The sequence below is a fragment of the Salvelinus sp. IW2-2015 genome, unplaced genomic scaffold (genome assembly GCF_002910315.2).
Source record: "Salvelinus sp. IW2-2015 unplaced genomic scaffold, ASM291031v2 Un_scaffold4804, whole genome shotgun sequence".
Taxonomy (NCBI): domain Eukaryota; kingdom Metazoa; phylum Chordata; class Actinopteri; order Salmoniformes; family Salmonidae; genus Salvelinus; species Salvelinus sp. IW2-2015.
The window spans coordinates 1-16,782 of NW_019946073.1; the positions used below are offsets into that span (position 1 = coordinate 1).

A 16,782-nucleotide genomic window follows, 5' to 3' on the forward strand; every position below is an offset into this window, starting at 1 on the left:
AGAAGTCTGGAGGAACACACCAGTATTCACACAGGTACAATACAACATTATCCTCAGACACCAGTATTCACACAGGTACAATACAAACATTATCCTCAGACACCAGTATTCACACAGGTACAATACAACATTATCCTCAGACACCATAATTCACACAGGCACGATACAAATTATCCTCAGACACCAGTTTCAACGGTACATACACATTATCTCAGACACCAGTATTCACACAGGAACAATACAACATTATCCTTCAGACACGTATTCACAGGGCAATCCACTTATCCTCAGACACCAGTATTCACACAGGCAATACAACATTATCCTCAGACACCAGTATTCACACAAGACAATACAACATTATCCTCAGACACCAGTATTCACACAGGTACAATACAACATTATCTCAGACACCAGTATTCACACGGCACAATACAACATTATCCTCAGACACCAGTATTCACACAGGCAACAATACAAACATTATCCTCAGACACCAGTATTCACACGGGCACAAATACAACATTATCCTCAGACACCAGTATTCACACAGGTACAATACAACATTATCCTCAGACACACACGTAATCACACGGGTACATATACAACATTATCCTCAGACACAAGTATTACACAGGGCACAATTACAACACTTATAGTCCTCAAGACACCAGTATTCCACAGGCACAATACAACATTACTCAGACACCAGTATTCCACACAGGAAATACAACATTATCCTCAGACACCAGTATTCACACAGGCACAATACAACATTATCCTTCAGACACCAGTATTCACACCAGGCACAATACAACATTATCTCAGACACCCAGTATTCACACAGGGCACAATACAACATTATCCTCAACACCCAGTATTCACACAGGCTACAATACAACATTACCTCAGACACCAGTATTCACACGGGTACAAATCAACATTATCTCAGACAACCAGTAATTCACACGGGTACAATACACTACAATACAACATTATCCTCAGACACCAGTATTCACACAGGTCTGTCTATACATTACACTTTATCTTAGACACATCCCTCGTCACACTTCTGAGCCAAGTGGAGCTGATCAATTCTGAGCTACCAAAACGGCCTGGCAAGGCATCCACCATGGTTGTTAGAAAGGACAGTGTTTGGTGTTTTGGTAGAAAACGCTGTCTCAGGCACCTCTCCAGAATCTACTGTAGGTGTTATTGGGTTGAGATCTGGTGACTGAGATACACACACACCCTTTGACCCCTCCCTATGCTTCTTTCAGACCCCTCTTTCAGAGTCACCGAGATCTCTTCTTCTACTCATGGTAGCCTAAATAATGGGCAACTGGGCATTTTTATACATGACCCTAAGCATGATGGGATGCTTAATTAACAAAGAAACCACACCTGTTGAAAGCACCTGCTTTCAATATACTTTTGTATCCCTCATTTACTCAAGTGGTTCCTTTTATTTTGGCAGTTACCTGTAGTTTGATTCAGAATATTATGGTCAAATCTGTGTTAAATATTTTCCAGTTGAATCTAGGTATCTCTGGTAATATAATATCTCTGTTAAATAACTTCCAGGTGAATCTAGGTATCTCTGGTAATATAATATCTCTGTTAAATATCTTCCAGGTGAATCTAGGTATCTCTGGTAATATAATATCTCTGTTAAATATCTTCCAGGTGAATCTAAGTATCTCTGGTAAATGTCTTCCAGGTGAATCTAAGTATCTCTGTACCCAGTGTGGGAGGTCGTTCCACCGAGCGTCCGGGTTGAGTAAACACTTAAAGAGACACCAGCCCAGACCGGACGTACGAGGGTTCCCCTGTAGTCAGTAAGGACCTGCTTCTCTCATTAACACTCTCTGATTCTGTAGCTGTGTGTGCAGTGTTTCCCCTATATTCATTTATTTAAAAAATGTAAATATTTAAAATATTTTTAAGGATGGTAAAACGTTTTCAGTTTAAACTTAAACTAGATATCAAATATGTAGAAAAGATCATGGAGATTTATATATTTTTAAATAGATAATGTTTGAGAACTAAAAACCACCTAAATAAAAACTAGACATTCGGGGAGAATCTAAAATTCCCAAAATGTCAAGGAATGTGGCCACCATTTTGATTTTATAATGTTTGAGTCACTCAGATAGCATAAGCCATGACAAAATGTGTAGAATTGCAGGAAATGAGGTATTAAACAGCAACATTTTGTCTCTGTGGCCAAGAGGGCCTCTAAAATGTAGGTTGGCGACAACGCCATTGTCCACGCCCCGTAAACCACTGCCCCCTCCCACGCTAACTTTGCCACCGCTGCTGAAAAAAGTCCTAGGGGAAACACTGTGCGTTTGTGTGATATTGTGTGTGTGATGATGTGCCCGTCCTGACTGTGCAGTGTCTCTTTATGCAGTTTATGTGTGTGTGTGTTTGTCATGCATTCGTGCACATGCTCTGTTCTACCCATCATGTCTGTATCCCTCCGCCAGCTGTGATAAGAGTTTCAGTATGTGATGTAGTGCCTGTCCTGACTGGTCTGTATCCCTCCGCCAGCTGTGATAAGAGTTTCAGTATGTGATGTAGTGCCTGTCCTGACTGGTCTGTATCCTCCAGCTGTGATAAGAGTTTCAGTAGTGATGTAGTGCCTGTCCTGACTGGTCTGTATCCCTCCGCCAGCTGTGATGAGAGTTTCAGTATGTGATGTAGTGCCTGTCCTGACTGGTCTGTATCCCTCCGCCAGCTGTGATGAGAGTTTCAGTATGTGATGTAGTGCCTGTCCTGACTGGTCTGTATCCCTCCAGCTGTGATAAGAGTTTCAGTATGTGATGTAGTGCCTGTCCTGACTGGTCTGTATCCCTCCAGCTGTGATAAGAGTTTCAGTATGTGATGTAGTGCCTGTCCTGACTGGTCTGTATCCCTCCAGCTGTGATAAGAGTTTCTTTGAGGCCAAAGACCTGCAGCAGCACATGAACAAACACCTGGGACTCAAACCTTCCAGTGTCAGGTGGGAATAATCATTATTAGGTTATTACATTATGTTATTATGTTATGTTATTAGATTATGTTATTATGTTATTACATTATGTTATGTTATTAGATTATGTTATTAGATTACTTTATGTTATTAAATTATGTTATGTTATTAGATTATGTTATTAGATTATGTTATTAGATTAGATGTTATTAGATTAGATGTTATTATGTTATGAGATTACATTATGTTATTAGATTACATTATGTTATTACATTGTTATGTTATTAGATTATGTTATTAGATTATGTTATTAGATTACATTATGTTATTAGATTACATTATGTTATTACATTACGTTTTTTTATTACGTTATGTTGTTATGTTATGTTTTAGATTATGTTATTAGATTATGTTGTTATGTTATTAGATTACATTATGTTATTAGTTTACATTATGTTATGATATTATGTTATTAGATTAGTGTTATTACATTATGTTATCTTATTATGTTATGTTATTAGATTCCATTATTTTATTAGATTATGTTATTAGTATTATGTTATTAGATTATGTTATTAGATTATGTTATTACATTTGTTACTTATGTTTATTAGGTTATTACGTTATGTTATTACGTTATTATGTTATGTTATTAGTTATGTTATTATATTACATTGTATTAGATTATGTTATTAGATTATGTTTATTAGATTATGTTATTAGATTATGTTATTAGATTTGTATTAGTTATGTTATTAGATTATGTTATTACATTATGTTATTACGTTATTACGTTATGTATTACGTTATTATGTTATGTTATTACGTTATGTTATTATATTACATTGTTATTAGATTATGTTATTATATTTTATTATGTTATTAGATGTTATGATATTAGATTGGATTGCAATTAGATTGTGTTATTGGATTAGATTGTGTTATTAGATTAGACTGTTATTGAATTGATTGTGTTATTATATTAGACTGTTATTGAATTAGATTGTGTTATTAGATTAGACTGTTATTGAATTAGATTGTGTTATTGGATTAGATTGTGTTATTAGATTGTGTTATTGGATTAGATTGTGTTATTAGATTGTGTTATTAGATTAGACTGTTATTGAATTAGATTGTGTTATTGGATTAGATTGTGTTATTAGATTAGACTGTTATTGAATTAGATTGTGTTATTGGATTAGATTGTGTTATTAGATTGTGTTATTGGATTAGATTGTGTTATTAGATTGTGTTATTAGATTAGACTGTTATTGAATTAGATTGTGTTATTAGATTGTGTTATTGGATTAGATTGTGTTATTAGATTGTGTTATTAGATTAGACTGTTATTGAATTAGATTGTGTTATTAGATTGTAAATAGATGATGTTATATATGATTGTTATTATTAGGTTCTATCATATCGTGAGGTGATAATGTGATAATGTTCTGTATTGTATCAGATCTGTGGAAGTCTTACAGCTGGAAGAAGGACTGGTACTCCCATGTCAAGTCCCACAGCGTGGCAGAGCCTTACAGGTGAGTCTCCACTAATGCGTTCACAGCTTTGACCTAGTCTATAGTCAAAATGTGAGAGAGACAGTCTTCTCTGTCAAATGAGTGAGGCAGGTTAAAGCACTTTGACACCTGTTGATGTAAAACGGGTTTAGTAGATGATATTTGATGATGCTTCTCTGTCCTGTAGGTGTAATGTCTGTGGCTTCTCTGTCCTGTAGGTGTAACGTCTGTGGCTTCTCTGTCCTGTAGGTGTAATGTCTGTGGCTTCTCTGTCCTGTAGGTGTAATGTCTGTGGCTTCTCTGTCCTGTAGGTGTAATGTCTGTAGCTTCTCTGTCCTGTAGGTGTAATGTCTGTGGCTTCACTGTCCTGTAGGTGTAACGTCTGTGGCTTCTCTGTCCTGTAGGTGTAACGTCTGTGGCTTCTGTCCTGTAGGTGTAATGTCTGTGGCTTCTCTGTCCTGTAGGTGTAATGTCTGTGGCTCTCTGTCCTGTAGGTGTAATGTCTGTGGCTTCTCTGTCCTGTAGGTGTAACGTCTGTGGCTTCTCTGTCCTGTAGGTGTAACGTCTGTGGCTTCTCTGTCCTGTAGGTGTAAGTCTGTGGCTTCTCTGTCCTGTAGGTGTAATGTCTGTGGCTTCTTGTCCTGTAGGTGTAATGTCTGTGGCTTCTCTGTCCTGTAGGTGTAACGTCTTGGCTTCTCTGTCCTGTAGGTGTAACGTCTGTGCTTCTCTGTCCTGTAGGTGTAACGTCTGTGGCTTCTCTGTCCTGTAGGTGTACGTCTGTGGCTTCTCTGTCCTGTAGGTGTAACGTCTGTGGCTTCTCTGTCCTGTAGGTGTAACTCTGTGGCTTCTCTGTCCTGTAGGTGTAATGTCTGTGGCTTCTCTGTCCTGTAGGTGTAATGTCTGTGGCTTCTCTGTCCTGTAGGTGTAATGTCTGTGGCTTCTCTGTCCTGTAGGTGTAACGTCTGTGGCTTCTCTGTCCTGTAGGTGTAACGTCTGTGGCTTCTCTGTCCTGTAGGTGTAACGTCTGTGGCTTCTCTGTGCTGTAGGTGTAACGTCTGTGGCTTCTCTGTCCTGTAGGTGTAACGTCTGTGGCTTCTCTGTCCTGTAGGTGTAATGTCTGTGGCTTCTCTGTCCTGTAGGTGTAATGTCTGTGGCTTCTCTGTCCTGTAGGTGTAATGTCTGTGGCTTTTCTGTCCTGTAGGTGTAATGTCTGTGGTAAGGAGTTCTTTGAGAAGGCTCTGTTCAGGAGACACGTGAAGAAGGCCACGCACGGCAAGAAGGGCAGAGTAAAGCAGAACCTAGAGAGAGAGTGTGAACACTGTGGCAGGAAGTTCACCCAGCTCAGAGAGTACAGACGACACATGAACAACCACCAGGGTGAGACCACACACACACACCACACACAAAGCCACACTCTGTCATTCTTCAACCTAATGGCAGCCCTGCCACTTGGTTTGCTATAAACCTGAGGGATGGGGGCTGGAGAAATGTAACCAATCCCGAGACGGAGCCGTCTATGCTGACGGTCAATGAGAGGAACATCTCAAACAACACTGTTCAACTGGGTCTTAATGTTGTCTCCGTCTGAAAAAGTCACTGGTCATATAGAGGTGTGTTGATTGGCTGGCTGGAGGATAAGGAAGTCTGTAGGATTACAACGTAGAGCTGTGTGTTTCCCCCGTCTTCTAACACGCGTCCTCTTCTCTCAGGAGTCAAACCCTTCGAGTGCCTGACGTGCGGCGTAGCCTGGGCCGACGCCCGCTCTCTGAAGAGACACGTACGTACCCACACCGGCGAGCGCCCGTACGTGTGTCCCGAGTGCCAGGAGGCCCACATCGATGCCCGCTCCCTACGGAAGCACATGGCCAAGTACCACGGCGACCTCCTGCCGGGGAAGATCATGCTGGAGAAAGATACGCTACAAGTTCCACAACCAGGGTACTCAGGTCGAACACGCCGTCTCCATCCTGGCGTCCGATCTCCCCCCGAGCTCCGGCCCGTCCAGCCGCCGCCGGCCGAGGAGATCGAGACGGTGCTGATCACGGAGGAGACTGTGGAGGCGGTAGAAGCGGTTCAGGCCGTTCAGGGTGACGGGGTCGCGACCTTGTCGGACCAGAGTATCATGCAAGTGGTGAACTATGTGCTGTCCCAGCACAGTGTGCTGCCTGGGGGGGTGAAGATGGAGGGAGATGAATGGCAGGAGGTTATACAGACCGTGGAGCAGCAGGAGGTTATACAGACCGTGGAGCAGCAGGAGGTAATACAGACCATGGAGCAGCAGGAGGTAATACAGACCATGGAGCAGCAGGAGGGAGATGAAGGGCAGGAGGTTATACAGACCTTGGAGCAGCAGGAGGTAATACAGACCGTGGAGCAGCAGGAGGTTACACAGACCGTGGAGCAGCAGGAGGTTACACAGACCTTGGAGCAGCAGGAGGTTACACAGACCGTGGAGCAGCAGGAGGTTACACAGACCGTGGAGCAGCAGGAGGTTGCACAGACCGTGGAGCAGCAGGAGGTTACACAGACCGTGGAGCAGCAGGAGTTACACAGACCGTGGAGCAGCAGGAGGTTACACAGATCTTGGAGCAGCAGGAGGTTACACAGACCGTGGAGCAGCAGGAGGTTACACAGACCTTGGAGCAGCAGGAGGTAACACAGACCTTGGAGCAGCAGGAGGTAACACAGACCTTGGAGCAGCAGGAGGTAACACAGACCTTGGAGCAGCAGGAGGTAACACAGACCTTGAGGCAGCAGGAGGTAACACAGACCTTGGAGCAGCAGGAGGTAACACAGACCTTGGAGGCAGCAAGGAGGTTTACACAGACCGTGGAGCAGCAGGAGGTTACACAGACCGTGGAGCAGCAGGAGGTTACACAGACCGTGGAGCAGCAGGAGGTTACACAGACTGTGGAGCAGTCTTAACACTACACAGCTAATTAAAATGACCAACTCATCATGAAGCTTTGATCATTTGAATCAGATGTGTAGTGCTAGGCCAAAAACCAAACATGCCCCCCCCCCCCCTTTTTGGCACATTTGCAACAGCCATTTCCTGCAATCTAGAGCAAAAAAAAAGGTCTTGTATGATAAATAAAGTTAAGCAGGAGGTTACACAGACTGTGGAGCAGTCTTAACACTACACAGCTAATTAAAATGACCAACTCATCATGAAGCTTTGATCATTTGAATCAGATGTGTAGTGCTAGGCCAAAAACCAAACATGCCCCCCCCCCCCCTTTTTGGCACATTTGCAACAGCCATTTCCTGCAATCTAGAGCAAAAAAAAAGGTCTTGTATGATAAATAAAGTTAATAAAAAATAATTTGTTTTCTTATTTTATTTTATTTTACGTAGTGGCGCTGCTAGTCCACAAGGTGGCACTGCGCCCCCTCTTCCATTCTTTGAGGAGATCCCTGTAGTATCCCTGAATGAGATGGTCCGGTGACTAGGGCCGTGTGGTTACTCTATCCTCTGTGTAGAGTACATTACTGTCGACCAGGGACCCATTGGGCTCTGACTGGGCCATTATGTACGGGGGGGTAAGGGGCCATTTGAGAGGCACCCCGGGAACGGTACATAACCCCCGGTGGAGTGACCGGTAGACTGCTTCCTCGTCCAAGATGGGACTGTGTGGAGTAACAGGTCATCTGGGGTTCAGCACGACACAAAAGGAAACTCATCTGTGTTGTTATTGGACAGATTGAGGTACTGCCTGGCTGTTTTCGTCCTGTTGACCAGCCCCCCTTGCTCTGCCTCAACCCAGAGACCATCCTTCTCTCTACAGTGGGACCGAAAGTACGATGTTGACTTTACTTTGGACTATGTACATTGAAATGAACTGAGGTTTGACTTTCTGTTCAATCTTGTGTATAATGTGTAAAATAGCGACAATCATTAAAATATTCTGACGTAATAATCTAGGTTAATTTACTTGCGTTCATGAAGTTACCCGATTTGTTGAATCTCAGGAGAGATGTTTGTTTCGTAGAATTCTAAAAGAGTCCAGTTGAATCCAGACTCATTTACTGTTTCCTTCTGGACTTGTTTTCTTTCTCACGTCGTATCACCTGTTTCTAGCCTTGTTTTAAACCAGCCTGATCTGCCAGCTCACGTTCTGTTTGGGTCAATCTGGTTTCACAACACCTAAGTTCTTCCCTTCTTTTTTCCTTGTGTTGGTTAGAGTTCTGTTGGGACTTTACAAATTACCTCGACTAACGTGTACCCATTGACTTGGTACCCGTACCCCCGTCTATATAGCCTCGTTATTGTCATGTCATTTTATAACATTTTATTGCATTTTTTTACTTTATTTTATTTGGTAAATATTTTCTTAACTCTATTTCTTGAACTGCACTGTTGGTTAAAGCCTTTGTAAGTCAGCATTTCACGGTAAGGTCTACACCTGTTTTGTATTCTGCGCATTTGACAAATACGATTTAGATTTGATTTGTGAACCTCCCTTCCTACTGGCCGCAGGTCTTCCTTGTTGTGTTGGTTACGGAGCAGGTCTTCCTGGTTACGGAGCTCTGTTGTGAAACCCGGCCGCCTAAAGCGAAACGTTATACTACCTGTTGCTCGTTAGGGTTGGTCTCTTCTGCTTTTCTCTCAAACACGGAGGACCACATAGTGTACACACCGAGTACCGCCACGAGGTTTACCAAACAAAAACATTCCATATGAATACATGAAGGATTATTCTGATCATTATATCTTGTTTTTTGTCACCTGCTCTTTCTGAAATGTTCGTGTGTTTTTGTTTGTTGTTTGAGTCGTTTCTTCTTTTCCCATTTTTAGTGATTGTTGACAATATAAACATCTATACAAACTCCCAACAACATTTGATAACTTGATAACTAGGCAGTATTTTTTATTTTTTGGGTTTATATCAAAATAAGTACATTGCAATATATTTACAAGACATTGTAGAAAAAAAATAAGGAACTGCAGATTAGATGGTACTAGTTTCTGCTTTCACTGTTCCCGACAACAACATACTAGGGTCATGTTTCTCTAACATCTCAATGACGTACCATTTTTATAGAAGTGTGTTTTATGACAACACTACTCAGACCGTGTGTATTAGCACAATGACAACAATGACTTGTGAGAGGACCAGATTTATTCATTTTAATGAATACCAAATAAACCTACCTCCTTTTACTGTTCTGGCTTTTAACCACAAACTATTCTTTTAAAATCCTTTCTGTTTTCAGTCATTTACCTTTTTTGGGGAAAATACTTTGCATGTAGCGTATTAGAAAATAACTACACAAAGGTGTGTGTGTGTGTGTATATACAATGATCTCAATATGTTTGGCCGTCTATCAAGTTAAACAGTAACAAATAATTACGTTTAGAAAATGTGGTTCCACAAAAAGAATCCATCCATATTACAAAAGAGAAATATAGGCCAGAAATGTTCTCGACAGACCCCCAACAAAACACACAGACTGTACACTAGGTTACATACAGGAGGCAGAACAAGCAGGCAATGAATGTGTTCCAAATGGCGCCATATTCCCTATATAGTGCACTACTTTTGAGCAGAACCCCCTGGTCGAGTAGTGCGTAGGGTGCCATTTGGGGTACAAACAATACGAAAGGTGTACACCATCACAATCGGTCACGTTTATTGATAACCACCATCACAATCGGTCACGTTTATTGATAACCACCATCACAATCGGTCACGTTTATTGATATCACCATCACAATCAATCACGTTTATTGATAACCACCATCACAATCGGTCACGTCTATTGATAACCACCATCACAATCGGTCACGTTTATCACGTTTATTGATAACCACCATCGGTCACGTTTATTGATATCACCATCGGTCACGTTTATTGATAACCACCATCACAACATCAGGGGCTATGAGCATATTGAGTTTCTTGTTCGTTTCAGTTACTGAGTAATGACTAACGTAAATACTTCAGGTACAACGGTTTGTGTGATGATGCATTATTCTCGTTCACGTAGAAATACATTAGGTACTTATAAACACGATGGCTAACACTAGGGTTAACATTCCCAGGTTTCCTGGACATCACGGGAGGCACAGTAGAAAGCCATTACAGCATGTCGTTAACACTTCTCTCTGACAGGAAGTCAAAAATATGTATCTTGGAAGTGTATACAATCAGGTCAAAACAGTGTTGTGAACTAAAGATAACAGGCAGCCATAACAGTCCAGTATTGAGCAGCAGAGATAGGGGATTCAACCCGACGTGTTGTATAGAGCGGCATAGTACACGTTGACTTTTAAAGGTTCTTTAATTAAGGTTGTCACTAGTTACCACAGCCACAAAGTCAAAATGGCTATATCGAAAAAATTCCTGAAAACAAAAATGTGATTTTTAATCTTAAGGTTGGGCATAATGTCGGCAGTGGGTTTAGGTTAAAAATCAGATTTTAAGAAGAGAAATAGTCAAGGGTTTCGCCATAATTATGATTTGGTGGCTATGGTAACTAGTGACGACCGTAATTTACGTTTGAGCAGACGTTAATATATGACTCCATTTTGACATGTATTTAGCAGCGTTTGGTGCAGTACCAATATGGCCACTAGATGCCGCCACTCGCCTGTTTTAATGTGAGGTTCTTCTAGGTTTACCAAGTGAGTCAACAGCAAGACTGAAACACTGACATAAATACACGTCTTAACGTCAGGAAGAATCTTGGCTGTCTAGTGTCCTGCTCTATAACGCGCCTTGGATTGAATCTCAGCCAACAACAACGACAACAACAACAAAACCCCCCAAAAGTTTCCTCTCAAGTCATGCGTTAACATTGGAATGGATAATGAACACTATAAAACAATATCAAAGCAATCACAAAAGCATTTCTTAAGTGCTTTTGTCTCAAGAAATTTGATTAAAAAAAATAAAGAATATAGCTGTTTTCTCTCATCTAGCTGGCAGCTAATGAATGCTTAAAAAAAAATAAGTGCATTTTTATTTGCGTAGTATTTTGCTGTGTAGGATATCTGAGCTTTGGAACGTTGAAGCAAAGATGTCCTGGTTCTGTACTGTGACAGGAGAGTGGGTTGGTCAACAGGTGTATGACATATGAAGGGGGACCGAGCCAGGGGCTTCAATCCAAGGTGCATTGCTGAGAAGAGTACTGCACTCTACTTTTTTATTTTTTTAAAGCTAATATATGCTTGAGCTGACAGCCACAGCGTTTGTAAAAAGCGATCTCTGTGAATGTCAGGGAAATGGCCTTTTACAGACCCATTGTTGCAGTGTGCTTTTAAAAATCGATTTAGATTGAAATTCCGGGCCAGAGTGTGTCCTCTATTCACCCTCCTCTTTGATGCGTTGCTGCTTGTTGCGTCGGGAGTCCAGGTCGAAGGAGAAGTCGGACCAGTCGTCGCGCGGAGGGAAGGAGATGGTCTGGCGCAGGGTGAAGCGCACGGCGTCGATGACCCGCTCGCCGCGGGCCTCGGAGGACCCTACGCTGACGGTGGAGGCCCCGCCGGAGGTACGCAGGATGTGGGGAGGAGGGGAGAACTCCATGCTCTGCCGGTGCTCCATGATGCCCTTCCAGATGACGTGCTGGAACTCCTGCGGGATCTTCAGCCGGGACAGGTCCTGTGGACGGGGATGACATCACACACTGGGGGTTAGTCTCTTTAGTCTTCTCTCTCCCTCTCTCTCTCAGGCCCCCCCAGGCAGCCCAAAACGTCAGACAAGCACAACAACTCAGTCTGCACTGATAGTTGATGGCAACTCTGACGTGTTTAGAATAAATGCCATCTGTCAGAAGACAAACCTCTAGTTCAGGTTTGAATACAAAAAAAATTAAATAATGGACAAGACGCCTTCAGATAGAAATACATGAAGGTTCAGGCCCTTTTGAAGCCACCAAGCCTTCCCTCTGAGTCTATCCACGCAGGTGCGGTGCGTGCGACAGGCAAGGCCTCACCTCCAAGTTATAGTTCTCGATCTGGTAGATGTTGGTCAGGCCCTGTGCTGTGAAGTAGTCCAGGCAGGCTGCGCAGCCCAGCCGCAGGAGAAAGCTGCGACACGGAGAAGGGAAACAGGTTAGTAGTGAAAATAGTACCTCGGCATTCTTGTAATAACTGTGTTATATCTAGTATGTGAAGACAAAGGCCAACAGTAGAGAGATTTCTGTCAAAAATGGCCAACAGTAGAACGATTTCTATCAAAAATAGCCAACAGTAGAGAGATTTCTGTCAAAAATAGCCAACAGTAGAGAGATTTCTGTCAAAAATAGCCAACAGTAGAGAGATTTCTGTCCAAAAATAGCCAACAGTAGAGAATTTCTGTCAAAATAGCCAACAGTAGAGAGAATTTCTGTCAAAAATAGCCAACAGTAGAGCCATTTCTGTCGTTGCAGGCACTAAAAAGTGAGAACCCTGTACAGCGGTTCAGTTAAAAAAAATATATAAACGATCGCTAGGAGACGCTACAGAGCCGTGTTGCAATTGTTCTGTCAATATTGCGGCTCGTCCTAACTTTATAGTGCCCACAACCCTCCAGAAGCATCAACAGATGTGTGTGGTTATCAGTGGTGGCTGGTGCCACTTTAAATCGGAGGACGGGCTCATAGTAATGGAATGAATGGAACATTATCAAACAGAGATGGATACTATAAGCCATTACTGCCATTACTATGAGTCGTCCTCCTTCACCAGCCTCCACTGTGTTGTTTACTAGGGTACCTGGAGATGCTGCTGTCCATAGGGTAGGGAGGCGGTGGGGTGCAGTGGGAGCTGGGCACCATGGGTAACTGGGGCTGCAGGATGTGGGTGGGGCTCATGGTCGACATGTCAGCATTCATCGCCATGTGGCTCATCATCGGACTCACTACAGAATCAAACAGACTACTGTGAGCGACTCTCTTAAAAGGGCAATTTGACATAATTATTTTTTTAAATCTCAAATTCATTTTCTCCAGCACCCAGACCGGTGTTTACATATGATGTAGATGAAGACAAGATGAAGAGCATCACTAGAGAAACAATCTTCTGTCAACGTCTTTAAAGCTACAATCTATCATTGTAAAACATTATCATGTTTTTCAGCGCTGGACAAATGTACGAACTCTTAATGTACAATGAGATTGTGTATAATCAACAGAAGATAGTGGGGGGGATCTCGATAGATAGTGGGGGGGGGGGGGCATCTCACGTTCCCCAACAGGGTGGTAGATGGGGAACGTGCTCAATATTAAAGGGCAACTCCACCCCTTTTCAACCAATTTTGTTGTCATTATCCCCACTTTTCGTGGTATCCAATTGTTAGTAATTACTATCTTGTCTCGCTACAACTCCCGTACGGGCTCGGGAGAGACGAAGGTTGAAAGCCATGCGTCCTCCGAAACACAACCCAACCCAGCCGCACTGCTTCTTAACACAGCGCGCATCCAACCCGGAAGCACCAATGTGTTGGAGGAAACACCGTGCACCTAGCTGCCTTGGTTAGCGCGCACTGCGCCCGGCCCGCCACAGGAGTCGCTGGTGCGCGATGAGACAAGGATATCCCTACCGGCCAAACCCTCCCTAACCCGGACGACGCTAGGCCAATTGTGCGTCGCCCCACGGACCTCCCGGTCGCGGCCGGCTGCGACAGAGCCTGGGCGCGAACCCAGAGTCTCTGGTGGCACAGCTAGCGCTGCGATGCTGCGATGGTGCCACCTGGGAGGCCCGAAAACGGCGCATTTTTATCCGATGGCGTCGTCACGGTGACGTGGGGAGCACGGAAAATATCCTCCATCTGGCTAGAAACTCGTTGCAGGTTTTAGAAAAATCTCAGTTTTTCTAACTTTTAGTTCTACCCTGTGATGTCAAAAGCTTGGTTTCCTCCCAATTGGCGACATATTTTTACGTGAATAGACTAATATCAGCATAAAAACTATTAGCATTTTCCCCACCAGAGATGTTTCCATCAAATTGACGTGTCGCAGATAAAAGACTGTGCGTGATGACGTAGTGAACATACAAACACCTATTACAGTTACATTTCCCCGAATACCGAATAAAATAAAAAAACTAGTTAAATGTGTTTCCATCACATTTTCAACTCTACTGAGGGTTGTGTAAAAAATGTAAATGTACACACTCTTATTTTGCCACGTTCGCTCTCGCCAACATCTCAGATATACAGTGCAGGTAGGCAAGGCTACAATCATGTGATTATGATGGACAAAAGAGAGAGCTAATTTTACATTTGTCCAACGGCAGCCCAGCATCGACCATCGGGTCCCCAGAATAAGACCCTGGATATATATTTGGAAAGGAGCATCAAGCTGGTCACCGTGACCTTTCACCTCCCTGTGAAGTTGATCATAATTTATTTAATCTGTAGCCTAATAAATTGGTGTTTCCCTGAGTCGTAGTGGGGAGGACCACACATCATAGCCGATCACGTGATGAGGGTTATTAAATCAATATTTTGGCAATAAAGACGTTTCCACCTCCATTTAATTTTACCGACTCTAAAGATCCCACCTCGTCTACCGTATTTACGTTGGTTTTGTTCGACATTTGGAAAGTTGACCCGACAAATTTGCTCAGAACGGTCTGACATTCTTTTTATCCTGCATGTACTTTACGCGTATAAAAAAGATGGATGGAGACCTGGTTAATGAGAATTATAGATGCAGACACTAGTATTGTGTTGGTGATGTGGCAGAATTTCCCTTTAACCATCTACCCTCTTATGTAAAAACAGTGAAAGGGTGCTTGAACTTGAAGCCAACTGTTGGAACAGGACCCGCAGGCCCCCAGAGAGGAGAGGAGGAACAGGGCCCGCAGGCCCCCAGAGAGGAGAGGAGGAACAGGGAGGAACAGGGCCCGCAGGCCCCCAGAGAGGAGAGGAGGAACAGGGAGGAACAGGCCCCCAGAGAGGAGAGGAGGAACAGGGGCCCGCAGGCCCCAGATGAGGAGAGGAGGAACAGGGAGGAACAGGGCCCGCAGGCCCCCAGAGAGGAGAGGAGGAACAGGGAGGAACAGGCCCCCAGAGAGGAGAGGAGGAACAGTGCCTGCAGGAGCCCAGAGAGGAGAGGAGGAACAGGGAGGAACAGGGCCCCAGAGAGGAGAGGAGGAACAGGGCCCGCAGGCCCCCAGAGAGCAGAGGAGGAACAGGGAGGAACAGGGCCTGTAGGAGCCCAGAGAGGAGAGGAGGAACAGGGAGGAACAGGCCCCGCAGGCCCCCAGAGAGCAGAGGAGGAACAGGGAGGAACAGAGCCCCAGAGAGGAGAGGAGGAACAGGGCCCGCAGGCCCCCAGATAGGAGAGGAGGAACAGGGCCCCAGAGAGGAGACGAGGAACAGGGAGTAACAGGGTCCGCAGGCCCCCAGAGAGGAGAGGAGAGGAGGAACAGGGAGTAACAGGGTCCGCAGGCCCCCAGAGAGGAGAGGAGGAACAGGGCCTGCAGGCCCCCAGAGAGATCCAGAAGTATGTACTCTGGAGTGGAGGAACAGGGTCCCACAAGGATCATATTCACCTATGGGAGGAATCGTTCTGACAGAGGCCCCTGCACACCTCTCTCAGCGCCCCGCGTGCCCAGACAGGTACCGCTACCCTGCCTGTCCCGCCTGACGCGTGTCACATGATCGACCCAAAGGGGACGTGTTGGTGGAGTTAGGAAACGGGGCCAGTGGAGGTACGACAGGGAGAAAAACAAACAAGGGGGGAGGGAGGACCGGACCGGGACCTAGCCAGATAGAAACATAGACTAGGGAGAATCTCTCATCATACAAAAGTATAAGGCACACTTACTGTCAGTCAGGCCTTGGGGCATGGAGGAAGGGGTGAGTATGTTGCGCTGCTGGGGGTTGATGAGCTGGCTGACGGAGGGGAGCTTGTTGACCTTGCCGTGGGGGTGAGGAGGGGAGCTGGAGCCATACTGGGGCTGGGGGGCCATGCCGCTCCTGGGGCAGGAGAGAGGAGGGTACAGGCCATTACTCTCATCCCCCCAGAGATCCCATCTTTAACGACAAAGGGCCACATGGCTGTTAGTTACACAGTTGGAAACAACATTTAATTTTTACTGTTCAGTAGGATAAACAGACTGTGTATATACTTGCTTTCTCTCTACCCTGTTTCTTGAACTTTGTTTAATAAAGGCCATATGTGACTAAGAAATAGTTCCTATCGTTTTTATAGAACGTTGTCATATAGCATTTTCTACTGAGGATAACTTATAACTTTAATTTATCTGAAACTCTACTGGAAATGATAATGCAAGTACAAACATTAAACATCTCAATCAATATACTGTAGGTGTTATCTATCAGAGTACATATCTCAATAT

At 44.0% G+C, this 16,782-nt stretch overlaps 2 protein-coding genes and 1 long non-coding RNA gene across 7 annotated transcripts in view; 2 read left to right on the plus strand and 1 right to left on the minus strand.

Moving 5' to 3' along the window:
• On the plus strand, positions 1-3,006 carry LOC139026449 (uncharacterized). The gene is made up of 3 exons (XR_011478234.1): positions 1-34; positions 1,721-1,838; positions 2,924-3,006. It is a non-coding gene; the product is annotated as an uncharacterized lncRNA (long non-coding RNA).
• A 1,396-nt stretch (positions 3,007-4,402) lies between these two features.
• On the plus strand, positions 4,403-7,228 carry LOC112077656 (zinc finger and BTB domain-containing protein 11-like). Of its 5 annotated transcripts, none has more exons than XM_070441787.1 (4): positions 4,403-4,512; positions 5,693-5,868; positions 6,201-6,775; positions 6,821-7,228. In XM_070441787.1, exons 1-4 carry the CDS (start codon positions 4,418-4,420, stop codon positions 7,145-7,147), a joined length of 1,173 nt encoding a protein of 390 aa, XP_070297888.1. In that variant the 5' UTR covers positions 4,403-4,417; the 3' UTR covers positions 7,148-7,228. The 5 variants fall into 5 exon arrangements, with proteins under 5 accessions (XP_070297888.1, XP_070297890.1, XP_070297889.1 ...); XM_070441789.1 differs by having other exon boundaries at positions 6,848-7,228; XM_070441788.1 differs by having other exon boundaries at positions 6,201-6,748.
• Positions 7,229-9,344: 2,116 nt separating this feature from the next.
• Positions 9,345-16,782, minus strand: part of LOC112077657 (tumor protein 63) — a gene marked incomplete at its 5' end in the record, with an annotated part of 20,858 nt that continues 13,420 nt past the window's right edge. The window contains 4 exons of the mRNA XM_024144142.2: positions 9,345-12,094; positions 12,429-12,522; positions 13,189-13,333; positions 16,248-16,399. Of these exons, the coding sequence (XP_023999910.2) occupies positions 11,798-12,094; positions 12,429-12,522; positions 13,189-13,333; positions 16,248-16,399 (688 nt within the window). The remainder of the gene's footprint in view (positions 12,095-12,428; positions 12,523-13,188; positions 13,334-16,247; positions 16,400-16,782) is intronic.